The sequence below is a fragment of the Pongo abelii genome, chromosome 18 (assembly GCF_028885655.2).
Source record: "Pongo abelii isolate AG06213 chromosome 18, NHGRI_mPonAbe1-v2.0_pri, whole genome shotgun sequence".
NCBI lineage: Eukaryota > Metazoa > Chordata > Mammalia > Primates > Hominidae > Pongo > Pongo abelii.
Window position 1 is genome coordinate 24,812,773 of NC_072003.2, and position 19,303 is coordinate 24,832,075.

General features: G+C 45.4%; 1 protein-coding gene across 4 annotated transcripts in view; it reads left to right on the top strand.

Annotated features, from left to right (window-relative positions):
* The window catches only part of LOC100455300 (conserved oligomeric Golgi complex subunit 7), a 63,654-nt gene that overhangs the window by 29,933 nt on the left and 14,418 nt on the right, over nt 1-19,303 (top strand). For 3 of the 4 annotated variants that reach the window (XM_054533608.2, XM_054533609.2, XM_054533610.2), the window contains 6 exons: nt 3,663-3,790; nt 5,362-5,516; nt 8,826-8,942; nt 12,012-12,077; nt 15,923-16,109; nt 18,359-18,499. In XM_054533608.2, coding sequence (XP_054389583.1) covers nt 3,663-3,790; nt 5,362-5,516; nt 8,826-8,942; nt 12,012-12,077; nt 15,923-16,109; nt 18,359-18,499 — 794 coding nt within the window. The remainder of the gene's footprint in view (nt 1-3,662; nt 3,791-5,361; nt 5,517-8,825; nt 8,943-12,011; nt 12,078-15,922; nt 16,110-18,358; nt 18,500-19,303) is intronic. The other variant, XM_063717201.1, reaches the window with a different exon arrangement.

The following is a 19,303-nucleotide window of genomic DNA, read 5'->3' on the forward strand; positions in this document are numbered from 1 at the left end:
GTAGAGATGAGGTTTCACCATGTTGGCCAGGCTGGTCTCAAACTCTTTACCTCAAGCAATCCGCCCATCTTGGCCTCCCAAAGTGCTGAGATTACAGGCGTGAGCCACCACACCTGACCTAGATTACTAATGATTCTCCCTGAGGTTTTCCAAAAGGGTTTTAGTTTTTCTTTTAACTTAAAAATTCTTTGGAAACACACACAAAAATAAAAATAAAAAGAGAGCAAGAACAATCCATAAACTCATCAGTCAGAGCCACCAATATTATTTGCTTCCGGTAATACAAATATAAATATACATTGTTCACAAATATTAATATAAATGCTTAATATCTACCGTATAAACATTATGTAATAAATACATAATATATATTAAATATATTATATACTTTTATATATTTACATGTAATAATATATGTTATATAATATATACAAAATATCTTAAAATATTGGTTGTAGACAGTCTTATATTTTCATTTTTTGAAATGCTCAAAATAATATAATGAGCATTTTCTTATGTCATTAAATGTTTTCCTAAGACATAGTTTTGTTGTCTTTATTTTTTTTTGTTTTTTTGAGACAGAGTCTTGCTCTGTTGCCCAGGTTAGAGTGCAGTGACACTATCACAGCTTACTGTAGCCTTGAACCTTCTGGGCTCAAGTGATTCTCTGAACTCAGTCTCCTGAGTAGTTGAGACCACAGGCACATGCCACCAAGGCTGACTCATTTTTTAAAATTTTTTGTAGAGACAGGGTCTTCCTATTTTGCTCAGGCTGATCTCAAACTCCTAGGCTCAAGTGATTCTCCTGCCTTGGCCTCAAAGTGCTGGGATTACAGGTGTGAGCTACAACACCTGGCCAATTTACTACCATTTTTAATCACTATGATATATAAAACTATAATGAACCGTTTTATACATTCGTTTTTGAGCGTAGCTCCGATTATTCCTTAGGATAAGTTTAAATTTGCAGTTGCTCAGAAATGAAAAATTCGAAGATACTTGTCACATTTTGTTCTTTTTTTTTTTTTTTTTTTTTTTGAGATGGAGTCTCGCTCTGTTGCCCAGGCGGGATTGCAGTGGCGCGATTTCGGCTCACTGCAGCCTCTCTACCTCCTGGATTCATGCCATTCTCCTTCCTCAGCCTCCTGACACATTTTGTTCTTTAGACCTGTTTTTGTATCTATCAGTAGTGAATGAAGGTGCCTGTGTTCCCATCCACTCACCAGCACTAGATTCTTTTTTTCTCCTGTCATTGCCAGGTTCTTAGACAATTACTGATATATCATTTTAGTTTTTCACTTTGGTTATTAGCAAGTTTGAAAGTTACATGATAAAAAGTATCTTTTCTCTTTTGAATTGCTTATTCTTTAGCCTGTTATTCTGTTTGGGAGTTTAACCTATTTCTGGTTAATTTGTAAGAGCAATTTATTTAAAGTAATATATTATTAAATATATTATAAAAAGCAACAAAATATGTATTATAAGAATTAATGATATAGAAATCTGTGACACAAAATAACTCTCCTATAATCCCACTTTAACCACTGTTACAAATTTGGTGCATATTCCTGAAAGATCCTTATATAGTGAGGAATTTTTACCATTGTTTATCAAATATGTTGTAAATATATTGCCTAACTTTTAATTTTACCTTTAACATTTTTTCTATTATTTTAATAGTTAATACATGTACCTAATACAATTCAAAATACAAAAGATTATGCAATATAAAGTAAATTTCAAAAAATTTAGTTTGACTTTATCATTATAGAAAAATCTAGGAAAAAACAAGGAAGGAAAAATAAATCATTCTCAACCCACCATTCAGAAACAGCATTTTGGGCCAGGCATGGGGGCTCGCACCTGTAATCTCAGCACTTTGGGAGGCCAAGGTGGGGGAGTCATTTGAGTCCAGGAGTTTAAGATCAGCTCTGGCAACATAGACCCCATCTCTACGAAAACAAACAAAAAAAATTAGCCAGGTATAGTGGCACACACCTGTAGTACTAGCTACTCAGGAGGCTGAGGTGGGGAGATCTCTTGAGCCTGGGAGGCCAAGGCAGTGGTGACCTATGGTTGGACCCCTGCACCTTAGTCTGGGGAACTGAGTGAGATCCTGTCTCGAAGAAAAAAGAAAAAGAAAAAAGAAATAACACTTTGGATTCTATACATGTGCAGATTTGATTATTACCACGTTAGACCCACATTACTTTACCTAATCTCTACAAAACCTTGTAAAATTGGTGCCAGCAATCAAGAGCAGCAGACTTTAGCTGAGTGAGTATTGAAGGAGAAGTAGGAGTTAACTAGATGGAGAGGGGAAGGGACGAAGCCGGTCCTTCCAGACGGAGGATCAGCATGGGAACAGAAGGAAGCTTTTAGGAACTGAGAGAAGGCTGGGAGCTAGAGGAAGAGGGAAGGAGGATAAGGCTGTAGAAGTAATAATAAAACGAGCTGAAGGAGGGGACCAGAAGGATGTGAGGATACCAGTAAGTAGGCTATTACATTTACTAATCTCCTGTTGAGACTGTGTCCAAAGCTTTCTGATTCTGAGCCGTGTTTCCATGAACATCCTTCTATCTCTGTGTATTTGTTGATTTCTTTGAGATGATTTTCAGGAATTGAATTACTGTGTTGTAGAATATGCACATTTACATTCTGATACAGCGTTTTACATTTTTATGTGGTTGAACGTAGGAATTTTTGGAATGCCTGGCCTATGGGGTATCCTTTTGTTTTTTGTTTTTGTTTTGACACAGAGTCTCGCTCTGTCGCCCAGGCTGGAGTGCAGTGGTATAATCTCTGCTTGCCGGGTTCAAGCAATTCTCTTGCCTCAGTCTCCCAGGTAGCTGGGACCACAGGTGCGTGCTACCATGCCCAGCTAAATTTTTTTTGTATTTTTAGTAGAGACGGGGTTTCACAATATTGGCCAGGGTTGGTCTCAAACTCCTGACCTCAAGTAATCCGCTCACCTCGGCCTCCCAAAGTGCCGGGATTACAAGTGTGAGCCACTGCGCCTGGTCTCTGTGGCAATTCTTGAACCTGACCTTGATGAGGGTTATTTTATTTTTTTTTTTTGAGATGGAGTCTCGCTCTTGTTGCCCAGGCTGGAGTGCAATGGTGTGATCTCAGCTCACCATAACTTCCGCCTCCTGGGTTCAAGTGATTCTCCTGCCTCAGCCTCCCGAGTAGCTGGGATTACAGGCATGTGCCACCATGCCCAGCTAATTTTGTATTTTTAGTAGAGACAGTGTTTCGGTTTCTCCCTGTTGGTCAAGCTGGTCTCGAACTTCTGACCTCAGTTGATCTGCCCGCCTCGGCCTCCCAAAGTGTTGGGATTACAGGCGTGAGCCACCACGCCCGGCCAATGAGGGTTATCTTTTGAAGGGATTCTTATCCGTGATGGGTCATGGGATTCAGGGGGCTGGTGTCTTTAATAGTGCTTTAGGCAAACAATGTGCAAAGCCCAAATTTATCCAGATATTTGCTGAACTGATTGTAGGAGAAGCTTCCATGAATGATAAAAGCTGCTTAACAAAATGTAGTCCCCTCTGGAGATCAAACGGGGAAAGTTCTAGTAGAGCGCCTCTTGATTGTTGCTTTCCCACAGTTAATTTCAGATTCTTTGTTCATTATGGTTTTACATTTCTGATTCCCTAAAGATGAACACAATCTGGTAAAAGTGACGGAGCTGGTGGATGCTGTGTATGATCCATACAAACCCTACCAGCTGAAGTATGGCAACATGGAAGAGAGCAACCTCCTCATCCAGATAAGCGCCATGCCTTTGGTAAAGTCGCAGTGCGTCCTGGGGCCACTGAGGAAGCATTCTGTTAGCCAGGCTGTTGGCCACATCTGGGAGAGGGCTGGGGGTTGTGATCCGGGGTGCTGAAATACGGCCTTTAAGCACTTGTGGGCTCTTGTAATCCCAGTGTAAAATGAGACCGTGTATTTGCTACCAATTTTCTATTGATTGATGGACTGAGACAGGGTCTCCATCTGCTGCCCAGGCTGGAGTGTAGTGGTGCGATTACAGCTCACTGCAGCCTTGATCTCCTGGGCTCAAGTGATCCTCCTGCCTCAGCCTCCTGAGTAGCTGGGACTCCAGGCACGCACCACCACGCCTGGCTCATTTTTGTATATTTTTTATAGAGACGGTTTTGCCATGTTGCCCAGGCTGGTCTCAAACTCCTGGACTCAAGCAACCCACCCACCTGGGGCTTCCAAAGTACTGGAATTACAGGCATGTGCCACCCTGCTGGGCCCTAGTTTTCTATCTAAAATCCCCAATGAAGGTTTAACAAAGTGAGAGGCTTACATCTTTTGGGGGATAAGTTGATTATCTCCCTGGTTTAGTAATTTCTTACTAAGGCAGTCTTTTGTTTAAGGAAGACATGCAAATGGGCACAGGATCTTAGCACTCAAGGGCAATGCTGCAGGGGCAGGTTCACTATGTGGGTACCAGAGGTGGAACTGAGGCCATTTCCATTTCAAATATTATTTTGTTTTCAAGTCATAAGGTTGTCTAGCATGAGGTGCATTGATATTTCAGAATTGATCTTATAGTAGTTCAAATCTACTGCCTCTTACCATTTTCTTGTTTTCTGGGGATATATCTAGAAAGTCTATTGCACTTCAGTGCCATACTTGCCCCTGAAGGAAGGAAGCATTTTCCTTTTGCCTTATTTTTTATTTTTATTTTTTTGAGAGGGTCTTACTCTGTCATCCAGGTTGGAGTCCAGTGGTGCCCAGGTTGGAGTGCAGTGGCACAATCACAGCTCACTTCAACCTTGATCTCCCAGGCTCAAGCGATCCTCCCACCTCAGCTTCCCAGTAGCTGGGACTACAGGTGCACGTCACCACGCCAGGCTAATTTTTTGTAGAGATGGGGTTTCGCCATGTTGACTAGGCTGGTCTCAAACTCCTGGGCTCGAGCAATCTGCCCACGTCTGCCATCCAAAGTACTGGGATTACAGGCTTGAACCACCGCACCCAGCCCCCTTTTGCTACATTCTTTGGAGCATCTGATAAGGAGAATTTGAATCCTAGCTCGAGAGCCAGAGGGAGAGATGCCATCTTAATCATCACAGAAAAAGAGGAAAGCAATGAAAAACATTAGGATCAAGTAGACAGACATTCGATCATGCTTTTCTGCCAGGAGTGAATTTCCATGATCCCACTGATGACTTAGACTGTTCTCCCTTGATTCAGGCTCTAGAGAAGCGTTCAAAGGGACTATATTTCTGACATCGTTATTAAGTGATTTTACTACAGATGAGAGGGCTTGGAGGTCTTCCCCTATCTCGACATTGTCTGTTCTAAAGCCTAATGCAGCTTTATTTGTCTGTATTTGCTGACCAGGAGCATGGGGAAGTGATTGACTGTGTGCAGGAGCTGAGCCACTCTGTGAACAAGCTGTTTGGTCTGGCGTCTGCAGCCGTTGACAGATGCGTCAGATTCACCAATGGCCTGGGGACCTGCGGCCTGCTGTCAGCCCTGAAATCCCTCTTTGCCAAGTAAGGCTGGGGAACTGGGGACCAGACGGGCCACATTGGAGCAGTGTCTGTCCCAGATAAAAATGCACGTGTTCTGTATTTGTTCTCTGAACCCTGGGAAACACTTGCACCTGAACCCAAGAGGATGTTGTTAAGGATATTCATAGTGGCATTGTTTGTAATGGTAGAACATTTAAAACAACGTAAATGTCTACCCATTAGGGAAGGTTACTTAAGATGTGACATATTCATATGAGGGAAACTTGTGCAGCAGTTAAAGTATGTTAAGAAAAAAAAAAGAAACCTTAGACAAGTTAAATTTAACAAAGTTTATTTGAACAAGAAAAAGGATCTTTGGCCTGGTGCGGTGAATCACGCCTGTAATCCCAGTACTTTGGGAGGCCAAGACAGGTGGATTGCTTAAGCTCAGGAGTTCGAGACCAGCTTGGCCAACATGGTGAAGCCCTGTCTCTGATTGTTGCAGAAATACTGAGCATGCCTCTGTGAACTGTGGAGGCTCCTTGGACCCAGAGCTCCCTGGCATTGCCATCGGGCATCCAGCATCTCCCAGGGCAGTTCCACGTAGGCATTTCTATAGGAACACATCATCTGGTGTGGCCAGATGAGCCTGGATGTGTTCCTACAGAAGAAGAAACATTAGGCTGGGTGTGGTGGCTCATGCTTGTAATCCCAGCACTTTGGGTGGCTGAGGCAGGTGGATCACTTGAGGTCAGGAGTTCAAAACCAGCCTGGTCAATGTGGCGAAGCTCATCTCTACTAAAAATGCAAAAATCAGCGAGGCATGATGGTGGATGCCTGTAATCCCAGCTGCTCAGGAGGCTGAGACATAAAAATCGCTGAATCCAAGAGGCAGAGCTTGCAGTGAGCCAAGACTGTGCCATGGCACTCCAGCCTGTGCAACAAGAACAAAACTCCGTCTCAAAAAAAAAAAATAATAAAAAAAATACATTTCCATATTAAGCATTCAAACTGTACAAAAGTATATCTGGAAAACCCAGGCCATCTTCTCTAAAAGGGAAGATTTTGAAGTTCCCAAAATAGCTGATGCTTATAAAATCAGGGAAATCAGGTCGAAGCTAACTTGAGCAGGGTTCAAATGGCACATTGTTCAGTAGTGAGGAGGGTTTGGGGAAGGGTATTAAGGGAGGCAGGGGCAAGGAGGACAGGGTACGCAGGAAAGGCAGGTGCAGGTTGGCCTAACTCGAACTAGGATGAAGCATAGAGTATAGCGGCCAACTGGTGGTTCAAGAAGGAGGGATATTAAGACTGTGATGGGCACGGGAGCTCTGGACACTTACTAGTGGGGACCTCAGAGACGGTAGTGTTCCTCTCTGAGTAAACTGATGATGACAATATCTCCTTTCCAAGGAGGTTGTGAATATTAACCAAAAGCATATCATTAAAGCCCCTAACACAGTGACTCTGACATGGTTGACAATTGGAAATGTGTATTGTGAGAAACAGCTGGAGGGTTTGAGAACAAAAATGATGTGATGAAAGCTACGCTTTCCTCTGAGATTTCATGACAAACCCATTTAGAATTCTGGATTGACAGCTAATGAAATAGAGAAAGCATTTGCTTATAGCCATACCTGAGAATAGTGGCTAAACAAAACTCCTTCTCCTGCAGTGTGTACCTGCTCTTTCTGCAGAGCACATGGATATTTGCCATAGTTGCAGAGGTGGTGACACAGTTGTTTAACCTCCCATGGCTAAAGCACAATCATGTTCCTTAACATTCTCCTGTCAGTTTGTGCTTGAGGCCAGCCCCTCTCCCTCCTGGGATTTATAACCCTAGAAAGCTGTCACCTCTCTTGGTGCAAGGGGAAGGTGTTGTCAGTGGTACTCTGGGTTTTGCAGCTTTTTACCTGAAAGCATTGGGGTCTCTGTAAAGGGAGCAGCAGGATCATTTGCAGTCAGTGGAGTGGCCTGAAGCTGTTTCTTCCACTTGGTTCGTTGACTGGCCTGTGTCTCCACTGCATGGACTGACCTTTAGGGGCTGTGCCCTGGGTCCTCACCTTTCACTTTCCTCATTTAGAGCTTCATTTTGGGAGGGGCAAGCGGCAAGGCTTCTTGTGATACATGCAAATGTCACAAGTTTCGTAGCTTTCAGAGGACACGACTCCCTCCTTTATGTCCAGCTCTGTGCTAGTTCCTGGGATATAAGTATGAGGCACAGACTCTGTTCTCCCAGAGCTTAAAGTCTAGCAGCAGCAGTAAGCATCATACAGATTATTTCTTTATCTGGAGACTGGTCTTGCTCTGCCACCCAGGCTGGAGTGCAGTGGTGTGCTCATGGCCCACTGCAGCCTTGACCTCCTAGGCTCAAGTCATCTTTCCACCTCAGCCTCCTGAGTAGCTGGGACTACAGGCACGCGCCACCACGCCTGGCTAATTTTTGTATTCTTTGTAGAGACAGAGTTTTGCCATGTCACCCAGTGTGGTCTTGAACTCCTATGCACAAGGGGTCCTCCCACCTCGGCCTCCCAAAGTGCTGTGATTACAGGCATGAGCTACCACACCCACCTAATTTTTTTGTTTTTTTTAGAGATGGGATCTCACTGTATTGCCCAGGCAGGTCTCGAACTCCTTGAGCTCAAGTGATCCTCCCTCCTCAGCCTCCCAAGGTGCTGGGATTACAGGTGTGAGCCACCATGCCCTGTCTAAACAAGCTGTTTAATTACAGTGTTTTAGATGCTGTGAGGGAAAAGTATGTGTGTACAGTGAGAGCAAACAATGCAGCCTGTGAGGGAGGATCTCCTGGCTTTGAATCCACTTTCATGCGTCTGTCCCATTAAAGTCGGACCCTTGCCAGCTGTGAAACTTTAATCTTTGTGCCACGGTTATTTAATCTAAATTTAGAGGATGAGAATGATGCAGAGGTGCCCTGGATGTCATGACCTTTCTACGTTATCTCAGGTCACAGTCAGTTACTACCGTGGGACCGTGATGTTTAAACAGTTCTTCAAACCTGCTTTCACAGAAATGTACTTATCTGGATGAGGGGGGATTTATCAGCATCATCTCTCACCTGGTTGCTTCCTGGAGTCAACTTCACGATTATTCCTTCCTTCTCCTCTTGGGCATCTCTTTTAGAAACTGCTCAACCAGGTGGTAAAGACAGTCTTGCCACATAGAGAAGACCTTTTTGTGTTCAGAGGTTTACAAGCAGTTTCACTCCTCGGTGGGAGCTTCTAAAGATGCTCTCAAGGCCATTAGCAATTTGTCCAGAGCTGTAGAATTCCAGGTCTCTTTAGAGTTGGGGAATCAGTGGTGACCTCCCTACCATTTTCTTCCCTTTCCCGGCAGGTATGTGTCTGATTTCACCAGCACTCTCCAGTCCATACGAAAGAAGTGCAAACTGGACCACATTCCTCCCAACTCCCTCTTCCAGGAAGATTGGACGGCTTTTCAGAACTCCATTAGGTAAACCGGGGGTTGTAATTCAAGCTTGTTCCTAATGTAGCCAGCATAAACATGCATGATATAGTATATAAAAATGACGAATGTGTTTAGAAGGGGTTCAGTTTTTTCTTTCACTGCCTTTTTAAAAAGCAAATACTCCAAACTCTAAACACAAACCAATAAAACCCAACCCAAACCAACCAACAAAAAGACCCCTCCAGCTCTTAAGATATTTTTTAAGTTCTTTACAAATGCCTTATCTCCTTTAATGACTTAAATTTTTTATATTTGATGTGAGATTTTTTACCCCCCCTCAGCATATAGTTTTTATAGACCTAAAATAACTTAGGGCTTATGTATTAGAAAATGCATAGGTGATTGGATCCTGTTTCTGGATCTGAGAACCATGGTACATGGTACTAAATGGTTCCAGGCAACGCTATTTGGCCTGGAAAGGGCCATTTAAGAGTTCAGTGAAAGGGCTGGGCTTGGTGGCTCATGCTTTTCATCCCAGCACTTTGGGAGGCTGAGGCAGGCAGATCACTTGAGGTCAGTAGTTCAAGACCAACCTGGCCAACACGGTGAAACCCCGTCTCTACTAAAAATACAAAAATTAGCTGGGTGTGGTGGTGTATGCCTGTAATCCCAGCTACTCGGGAGGCTGAGGCAGGGGAATTGCTTGAACCTGGGAGGTGGAGGTTGCAGTGAACCGAGATCCTGCTGCTGCACTCCAGCCTGGGTGACAGGGCAAAACCCTGTCTCAAAACAAAAAAGGTTCAGTGAAAGGAATTGAGGTGACCCTCTCAAGTGGTTGTTGATGGCCAGATTCTGGAATAGCCTGTGTGGCCTGTGGGCCACTAGGTAGACACCCTATTTTGCCCCAGGCCGTGAGGCTTGATGGAGGTTCAATCAGCAGTTGCCTGAGATTTGGTCCTCAACATGTCCAGCTGGAGAGCATGGACTGTTGGCCTATGGCCAGATTTGACCTATGGACATGTTTGATCATTGCAGTTTTTAACAAGTGGATTTGTTGCCAATATTTAGAAACTAGATTTAACATGATCCGGATTTCTAATGTCACCTAAAAAATGAGATGCTCAGGCAACACTGGGCCTGTATTGTCATAGCCACTGGGGCTGGCAGCAGGGGTACCTGAGAAACTGGGCACGGGTTCCCTGTTGTGCGGTGCTTCTCTCCTCTCCCAAGTTGGCTAATAGTGATACGATTAGGCTCTCAGACCACTTGGCAGAGAAGAGAAGCACCATACAACAGATAAAAAGCAGGCTGGGCACGGTGGCTCACACCTGTAATCCCAGCACTTTGGGAGGTCGAGGCAGGTGGATCATCTGAGGTCAGGAGTTCAAGACCAGCCTGGCCAACATGGTGAAACCCTGTCTCTACTAAAAATACAAAAATTAGCTGGGCATGGTGGTGCGCGCCTGTAATCCCAGCTACTTGGGAGGCTGAGGCAGGAGAATTGCTTGAACCTGGGAGGTGGAGGTTGCAGTGAGCCAAGACTGCACCATTACACTCCAGCCTGGGTGACAGAGCAAGACCTCATCTCAAAAAAAAAAAAAGCAATCTGGAAGTTTCTTTTTCTTAAAACCATTCTTCCTGGATATATTTTCCCAAGAGAGAAATGGCCGCTCACTTGGCGCACTTCACCCACTTTCATGTCTTACCTGACCCTTGCCCGTGACACATGTAGTTCTTAATGCAGTGGCCCATGCCAGAGCAGACCCAGACCCACCCAAGGCCATTGGGTAGATCCAGGACCACTCAGGACCATTTTAGATTATAACCTCACCTCACAGGCTCTGTTCTGGATTTTTTTGATGAAATTTAATGTTCTATGGGTTGATAGGTGCAGCAAACCACGATGACACACGTTTACCTATTAACAAACCTGCACGTCCTACACATGTATCCCGGAACTTAAAATAAAATTAAATTAAAAAAAGTAATGTTCTAGATGCTAACTGTATCCCTTATCACCCGTGGTGGTTTGGTATTCTGGAAAATATTATGCACAAGTTTGTTCTGTTGCACGTAAGGGAAGTGGAATATTTTACCTTCTCATAAACTTTTCTTATGATGGAATGCCTAGATACCCTGGTGATGATGGGCACTTTTAGAGAAAGTTAAAAGTTAACTAGACTTAAGATGTTTTTAATCCTTGGATTTGTCCTGACATTATGAGTTTGGTGTTGAAGGACTCAGCAACTGGGAGTTTGAGGCTTGGCATAAAATTACTTGAAAATTAAAGGATCATTCAATATGGATATGATGGTCATTTGGGCTTATCTCTGAGAAACAAATGGATTAATCTTCATCTGCCTTTCATATGATCAGGGAAAGATACTTCTAGTACCAAAACATTTTCTGTGTCTGGAAACTAGCAGGCATCTAACAAATATTAAGTAATACATTTTTTTTTTTTTAATTTTAGATACAGGCAGGATGTGGTGGCTCATTCCTATAATCCCAGCATTTTGGGAGGCCAAGGCAGGTGGATCACTTAAGGTCGGGAGTTTGAGACAAGCCTAGCCGACATAGTGAAACCCCGTCTCTACTAAAAATACAAAAATTAGCCAGGCGTGGTGGTGTGCGCCTGTAATCCCAGCTACTTGGGAGGCTGAGGCAGGAGAATTGCTTGAACCTGGGAGGCAGAGGTTGCAGTGAGCCGAGATCACGCCATTGCACTCCAGCCTGGGTGACAGAGTGAGACTCAGTTGCAAAAATAAATAAATAAATAATAAATTTTAGATATAAAATATCTCTACACTGTTTTTCTCAAGGACAAAGCTGAGTATTTTGGAAATGTAAAATTATTTGAGGAGGCCATGGATAGAATTGTGCTTTCATAGCAGAGATGCCAATGACAATGGAGGTTATTGGAAGGGACCAGCATTTTCTTTTTACATTAATGACTAATGAATGAAACATTTCAGGCCAGCAGATGTTTAACAGCTTTCCCAGAACCAAACTACCCAAAGGAGCAAATAATTAGGATTTTTATAAGACAATGTTTGTCCTGTAAAGGCTGGCATTCCAGATACTTGACCTTGAAGTGCTTTTTGTTTTGTTTAGGATAATAGCCACCTGTGGAGAGCTTTTGCGGCATTGTGGGGACTTCGAGCAGCAGCTAGCCAACAGGTAGGAGAGAGGAGTCATTGTCCTCTAGACCCTGGGGTTCCTGATCAGCACGAACTTGGTCTAGTACACAGTAGAGCAAGGACAGCATAGGCCAGATGTGGAGGCCACAGGGCTGGAGGACTGTCTGTACCTAGATACGGTGTGTCATTCTTGTCATCATTAAACGTTTATTGAGCACCTAAAAAGGGCAAGGCTTTGTCCTACTTGGCAGGGGTCACATAATTTTGGTTTGATATGGTGCTTTCAGCCTAAATGAGGAAACAGTGCATCTTGTCTCCAAATTAGGAATGGGCTGGGTTCCGACTGCTTGTTTATAAATTAGTTGTTGGGACTAAAAATAAATTTCCGTATAGAAACGGTGTGACAAGTGGTGGTGAAGTCCCTTGGGCCAGCCTTCAGGATCCGGGTGAACTTAGGCAGCCTGCCTTCTGGGTCCTGCAGTCAAATTGCGTGCTGCTGAAGGGCTGTGTATCGAAGGGGAATCTCTGGGGTCTGCCCTGGAAAAGCTTGTTCTACTCCCTTCCTCTCTTCTCATACCTGCCAGGGCTTTTATGTTGCCCTGAGGTGGCCTTCTTCAGACAGTTTTTCCCTTCAAGGGGCTCTGGCTTCCCACATTTCTTTCTGTATTCCTTTCAATAAAATCTCTTGATTCCCTTGGTATGGCTGATGCCTCTATTCCTTAGGAGTTAAGGGGAAGAAGTCTGTTTCATACAGGTGTTTGAGGGACCAGCAGCAATCCCTTAACCTCCTTCTTGCGTGATTCTTTATTGCCCTAAAGTAATCTCTGGATGATGAAATTTTTAGTGGTGGTACAAAGTGAAATGAAAGCACCACTGTTCCAAAAGTAAGTAATAGGCGCTAGGAAAATACAGAGGAGCCACAGCAATCTCCCTGTATCTGGCCCAAGCTGCCCAGGACGAGAGAAATCTCTCAGATGAGATTTCAACTCGGCCTTGCTTTACTCAGCCCGTAAATCACAAAATGATCCCTTTCTGCAAAGAAGTGATCATGAGAGCCGGGTGGCCAATGTCAATCTTGTCACTGGAGCAGCCCAGTGCGTTCTGACCTGTTGCCTCTGCCACCCGCCTGTTGATGGGGAGTGGTCCTTGGTAGGAGTCTAGGTGCTGCTGGTGAGATTGATGGGGAGATAAGATAAGCTTTACAGGTGCCTGCCACACACACACACACACACACACACACACACGCACGCACACTGTGCAGCCTTCCAGCCAGGCACACAGATGGTGACTGTCCCTTTCCAGGCTTAGTGCTTCCAGGATGACATCATCTCTTTCAGGAGCTCCCTTGGATACACCCAGGCTGTTCTTGACTTGAAGCTCAGCCAGGGAGAGGCCCATCTTTTATCTATTGTGTCCCCATTCGTGCTCCTAATCAGTCTCTCCTTACCCTTCAGAATGTAATACTTGATTTCATTAAGAGATTAAGGAAAATCTGTGTCCTAGGAATTACCATTTACTTCATTTATATTATTTACACACACTCCACTGTATGCCTGTGGCACTTTGGTTTTATTCACTCCAGAAAGTCACCCAATTTCCGTGCTGGGCATTCAGGAGAGAGAGTTAGGAACAGCAGCAGCTGCTCCCACTCTATCCTGCTGGGAGCCTTTCCCCATAATGAGAACCATCACAAAAAATCTTGGACTAAAGACAGTTGGTGGTCTCAGAAATGACGGAAAACAAAGAATCGTGAGAAGAAACTGCCAACAAAGAGCACAGACCTTCCTTGGCAACTCGCCCCTACCTCCTGCCCCACCTCCCACCCCATTCGCCTCTCCCTTCTGCCCCGCTCACCCCCTGCCTCCCGCCCCACTCGCCCCTACCTCCCGCCCCGCTCGCCCCCTGCCTCCCGCCCCGCTCGCCCCCTGCCTCCCGCCCCGCTCGCCCCCTGCCTCCCGCCCCGCTCGCCCCCTGCCTCCCGCCCCGCTCGCCCCCTACCTCCCGTCCCGCTCGCCCCTATCTCTCGCCCCGCTCACCTCTGTCTTCCACTTTACTCACCCCTACCTCCCTTCCCACTGGGCCACAGCTTTCCTGGGCTCTGAACTAGGTCTTGGGGATATCAGATAATTAAACTCAATCCTTGCCCTCAAAGAGTTTAGAGATGAATGGGAGCATCCAGCGTGTGCCAGTATGCTCATTGCTGTGCCAAGAGAACGCAGTGTGCACAGAGGAGGGAGCATTACAATTCCATTGGTTCCCTCAACTATGACAAGTTATTGCCCACTTCTCAGCCATGGAAACTTGTAAATTTATACTAGATTTCCAAAACCTGACTTGTCTCATTGAACTGTCCTCCGAAGACCTGGTCACTAAAGACAGGGTCACCCATCCTTCAACAGTTGTGGAGCCCCTGCCATGTACCGGGCACTGTGCTAGTGCTAGTAATTCACAAATGAAGAACACTCAGTGTTTTGTCCTCACCGTCCAGTTGGAGGGAAATGAGACGGCATGTGTTAAATGCAGAACAGAAGCAAGAGCCCTTTGGGAGCTCTGCCACTGGCTGATGGCGCAGAGGGCTGAAACCTCCCGGGGTCCCTGAGGCCTCTCCTCTGCCAAGCCTTTCTAACGCTCCTGTGAAGCACTATCTTCGGGAAAAAGCCAAAATCAGATTTGCCTTCTGGGAAGATCATTCCGCCAACCCTTAGGAGGACAGAGTAAGTAGAACTTCGAGGACTAGAGGAAGGGAAGCCGGTTAGTTGGAAGCCTGCTGCGATCCAGGCAAGAACTAGTGAAGACTGGAAGTAAGGCAATGGCAGAGACAGGCCACAGTTTGACAGATAAGAGACCCAAGCAAAGTTACTGGTTGGCTCAAGCAACAGGAAGAACGAACTTGAACTCAATGGCAGAGGCAGGTAGCTGCTTATGTCAGCAGTTCCTCCTGAGGAAGATCGTATCGCTGGGATGTATTTGCAAGTACAGGCATTTCTTGACCAACTCAAGGATCTGTTTTTCAAATAGTGAGTGCATCCTAAGAACTGCTATGTCCAAAGCAATGTTTTCATAAGAAATTATAGTAAAGGAGAAGGCAGGGAATTAGCCACGTTTGGGATATGTCATAATGCGGTTCCCTAGTTACACATGTTCACGTAATTCTGTACATATTTAGATGGGTAGGATGGGTGGTAAAGTTGGGCTAAGGAAAACAGGGTGGAGGTCAAGATTCCACTTCCCCGGCGGTACAAGGGGTGGATTATCATATGAAACCTCCTCTAGGTGTTTGTCTTTCTCGAAGAGTTTGGAAAGTGCCAGCCTCAATAGATCTCTCTGTAGCACCTAAACCACAAAAATAAACCTCCCAGTGCCATCAAACACAAGCACCACACAGGCTTGGCATGTAGGACAGGTGAGCCCGTGGGTAAAGAGGCGTGCAGCGAGCTGCTGTCACTGTTCTCCAGGAGCCAGCTAGCTGCTATCCTGCCTGGCGGTCTCTCTGATGGTGGTGCTGGTGGCCCATGCTGGCATTTGACTGTTCTACACCCTGATGCTCATATAGCAAGAAAAGTCTCCATAGAAGGTGCACAGTGTTCCGGACTAAACTGAGAGCTGCCCCTATGTAGGCTGTCGGTCATATTAGGGAGATGGCATGTTCTGGCACTGTGAGTGTTCAGCAGGAATAAAAACACTGGGTTTTTTTAATTGTGCACCTGAGGTCCAGCTCACTCCTCAATGATGGAGGGCATCCTTTCATTGCCTTACAAACTGGACCTTAATTCAGTCTGTCTCATGAGGATTATCTTAGAATTTAGTAAGGAGCAATCTGACTGCTCCAAGAAGAAAGTTCCATGCAAATAGCTCAGGGCATAATGGTCATTCCTTTCATTACAGGATTTTGTCCACAGCTGGGAAGTATCTGTCTGATTCCTGCAGCCCCCGGAGCCTGGCTGCTTTTCAGGAGAGCATCTTGACAGACAAGAAGAGCTCTGCCAAGAACCCATGGCAAGAATATAATTACCTCCAGAAAGATAACCCTGCTGAATATGCCAGTTTAATGGAAATACTATATACCCTCAAGGTATGAGACCAAATGGATGGCATTCTTGCAAATGAAAGGCTTCCTCTCATCACTCACCCTCTCCCTCTCCGGGATACAGGCGGGCCCTGTGTGTGGCCCTGGGCTGTGACGTACCCTGCTACTACTTCTCTGTCTCATTTATGTTGGGATTTTAAGGAGCTAATATATTAAACTTGAAACCCTTTGAGATACAGATGTAGAGGTTAGAAGAGATGGATCTTTATTACTGATAAAAGCCAGGTTAGAGAATGTGGCTTTAGGCCAGGTGCGGTGGCTTACACCTGTAATCCCAGCACTTTGGGAGGCCAGGGTGGGTGGATCCCCTGAGGTCAGGAGTTTGAGACCAGTCTGGGCAACATGGTGAAACCCAGTCTCTACTAAAAATACAAAAATTAGCCAGGTGTGGTGGCACGAACCTGTAGTCCCAGCTACTTGGGAGGCAGAGGTGGGAGAATCACTTGAACCAGGGAGGCACAGGTTACAGTGGGCTAATATTGTGCCACTACACTCCAGCCTGAGTGACAGAGCAAGACTCCATCTCAAAAAAAAAAAAAAAAAAGGAAAAAAGAGAATGTGGGTTTAGATCTGCGGCTAGGGGGACTTGCTGTAATTCACTTCAGAATGAAACTTGTCAGCCGGTCAGACAGAGCTGGACAGCCCCTGGCCCTGTTCAGGGTCAGCCTCCTGAGAGGGGACCAGATGTGTACTGCTTGCAGGCAGGCAGAACCTGTAATAGAGGATCCCAACCCAGGATACCAGGAGGAGCAAGAGAAGTCACTACTCTTTCCTAAGGGAGGAGCCAGGCTGCAGAGTCACCAGGAGTCTACCCAAGTACAAGTTCTTCCACATGGGACCATGAGGACTTGGGGATTGGTGTTCCCTCCTGGTTTTTTTCTTTAAACTCTTAGTTTGCCTGCCATAAAGCTGCCCTTGACTTTGAGCTTTGAGCCCCTTGGGGTCCAGGGACAGGAGAACTTCCTAACAAGTGGAATGAGTCACATAACTCCTTGGGAATGGCCTCCAGGGTCATAAGAAGACCATGGGCATCCTTTGCAGAACCGTCCCCCTCCCTCACTGGTCTGGCTTTAACTTCACTCTTGGTGATAGACAGAGGAGACATTGCTGTTCCTGGAGCACCAGATGCAGTGGAAAATTTTTTTTTTTGAGATGGAGTCTCACTCTGTCACCTGGGCTGGAGTGCAGTGGCAGGATCTCAGATCACTGCAACCTCCGCCTCCCAGCTTCAAGCATTTCTCGTGCCTCAGCCTCCTGAGTAGCTGGGATTATAGGCATGCACCACCACACCTGGCTAATTTTTGTGTTTTTAGTAGAGGCAGGGTTTTACCATATTGGCCAGGCTGGCCTCGAACTCCTGACCTCAGGTGATCTGCCCGTCTCAGCCTCCCAAAGTGCTGGGATTACAGGTGTGAGCTACCGCACCTGGCCAGATGCAGTAGAAAATTATCCAGGGCCTAGAGGTCTGGAATGAACTGCACAGGGGGCCTGGACATGTCTGAGGCTTCAGTGCTATTCTCCCAGGGCCTCCCCATCTCTTTGCACCTTGACCCACCAACTGGTTGCCTTGAGCTTGACAAACACTTCTTAAAGCAATTCTGTAAACTCATTCATCCATGCTTCTGTGATTAGGTTAAAGCAACTCTGTTTATCTTTATTGCTAATCTGATTTATGTCTGTTGTAATCGGTTCATTTATAATAACAAAACTAAGGTTACACTTTCCATCTCCATTTTCTCAGCCTATTTGGAATTCCTTGGGACTCATGGAGGTTGTACATACTTTGGCTTTCAGCCAAGTATATTTGACCTGACCTCCCCGGAAATTAGGGCTCTGTCCATCACTCTGATTTATATGTGAAGCTTCCGATCTTGTTTCCCCCCTCTTTCCCACCTCCTCTATCCCTGAGGGATGGTCACAGGTGAACTTTTCCTAAACTGCTAGTCCGTGAGCTCATGTTAGCCCAAGTGCATCAGAATCACCTGGGAAAGTGAATTTAAAATATAGATTCCTGGGCTCCAACCCCAGTGAACTCTGATGCAGTAGTTCCGGGGTGGAGCTTGGGAATCTGTAATTCAGCATGTTCTTGAGAGGGGCCTGGGGCACAGCCAGGTTTGGGAACCACTATTGCATAGAACCCCCAATTCTCCTGTGAGTTTTCAAAATGGTTAACTAGCTAATACTTGGGTTGGGTTTCAGGCCTAACAACTGCCTTTTGCATTTTCTTGTCTTAGGAAAAAGGGTCAAGCAACCACAACCTGCTGGCTGCACCTCGAGCAGCACTAACTCGGCTTAACCAGCAGGCCCACCAGCTGGCTTTCGATTCCGTGTTCCTGCGCATCAAACAACAGCTGTTGCTCATTTCCAAGATGGACGTGAGTTTCTCACTGACCACATCAATTTTCCGTGGGTCCTGCCTCCAACTCAAGCATACTGAGTGTGGGCTTAACCCTCCCTGTTCCAAGAGCTTTGGGAAGATCCCGCTTTAACTTTCCCAAGCCGGAAAGAGCCACTTTCCAATTTCACCTCATTGCTTAGCATGAATTTCTTATCTTTATTGTAGCTACTCTGATACTTTATTCACAGGCGGTTCTCAGGATTATTAAAATTGCTTGATTAACTTTCCCCATTTGGAGCAGCAGAGAAGTAATAGAGATTATGTGCCGCTTCGTAGGTTAGGCCAGGTCAGAAGAGCTAATTGTCTTTTGAGATTGAATTATTTTCACACCACACGAAACACTTCCGGAGAATTGGTTCTGGAACTTTACTCAGGGGAGTGCCTTATCAGAATTGATCTTGTGTTTTTGAGGGGGCTTTGGAGGGTTCTGTTCCTTTCTTTCCTTGATACCTTTTCTATTTGGCTGTTTCTAGAATCGACTCACTTTCCTTTCCTCGAACCCTCTTCTCTTTTCTGGTTGTCCGAATTATTTTTCAAGGCATTGCCTATTAGTTCTATTTTCTCTACTTGCTGTCTTTGCCCTGCTCCAGATCTCGTTAACTTTCCTTTTAGGTTACTGGGCGGGACAGCCCCCTGGTTAATGTATCTTACTGACCCTTCAAGGCCATTTGGATTCCAGTTATGGGCCTTTAATAACCAAGAGATCTTTTTACAAAGTGACAAGAACTCATCTGGCAAAATCAAACGTGCTCTCCTTTCTGCCACACTCTAGAAAGCCTGC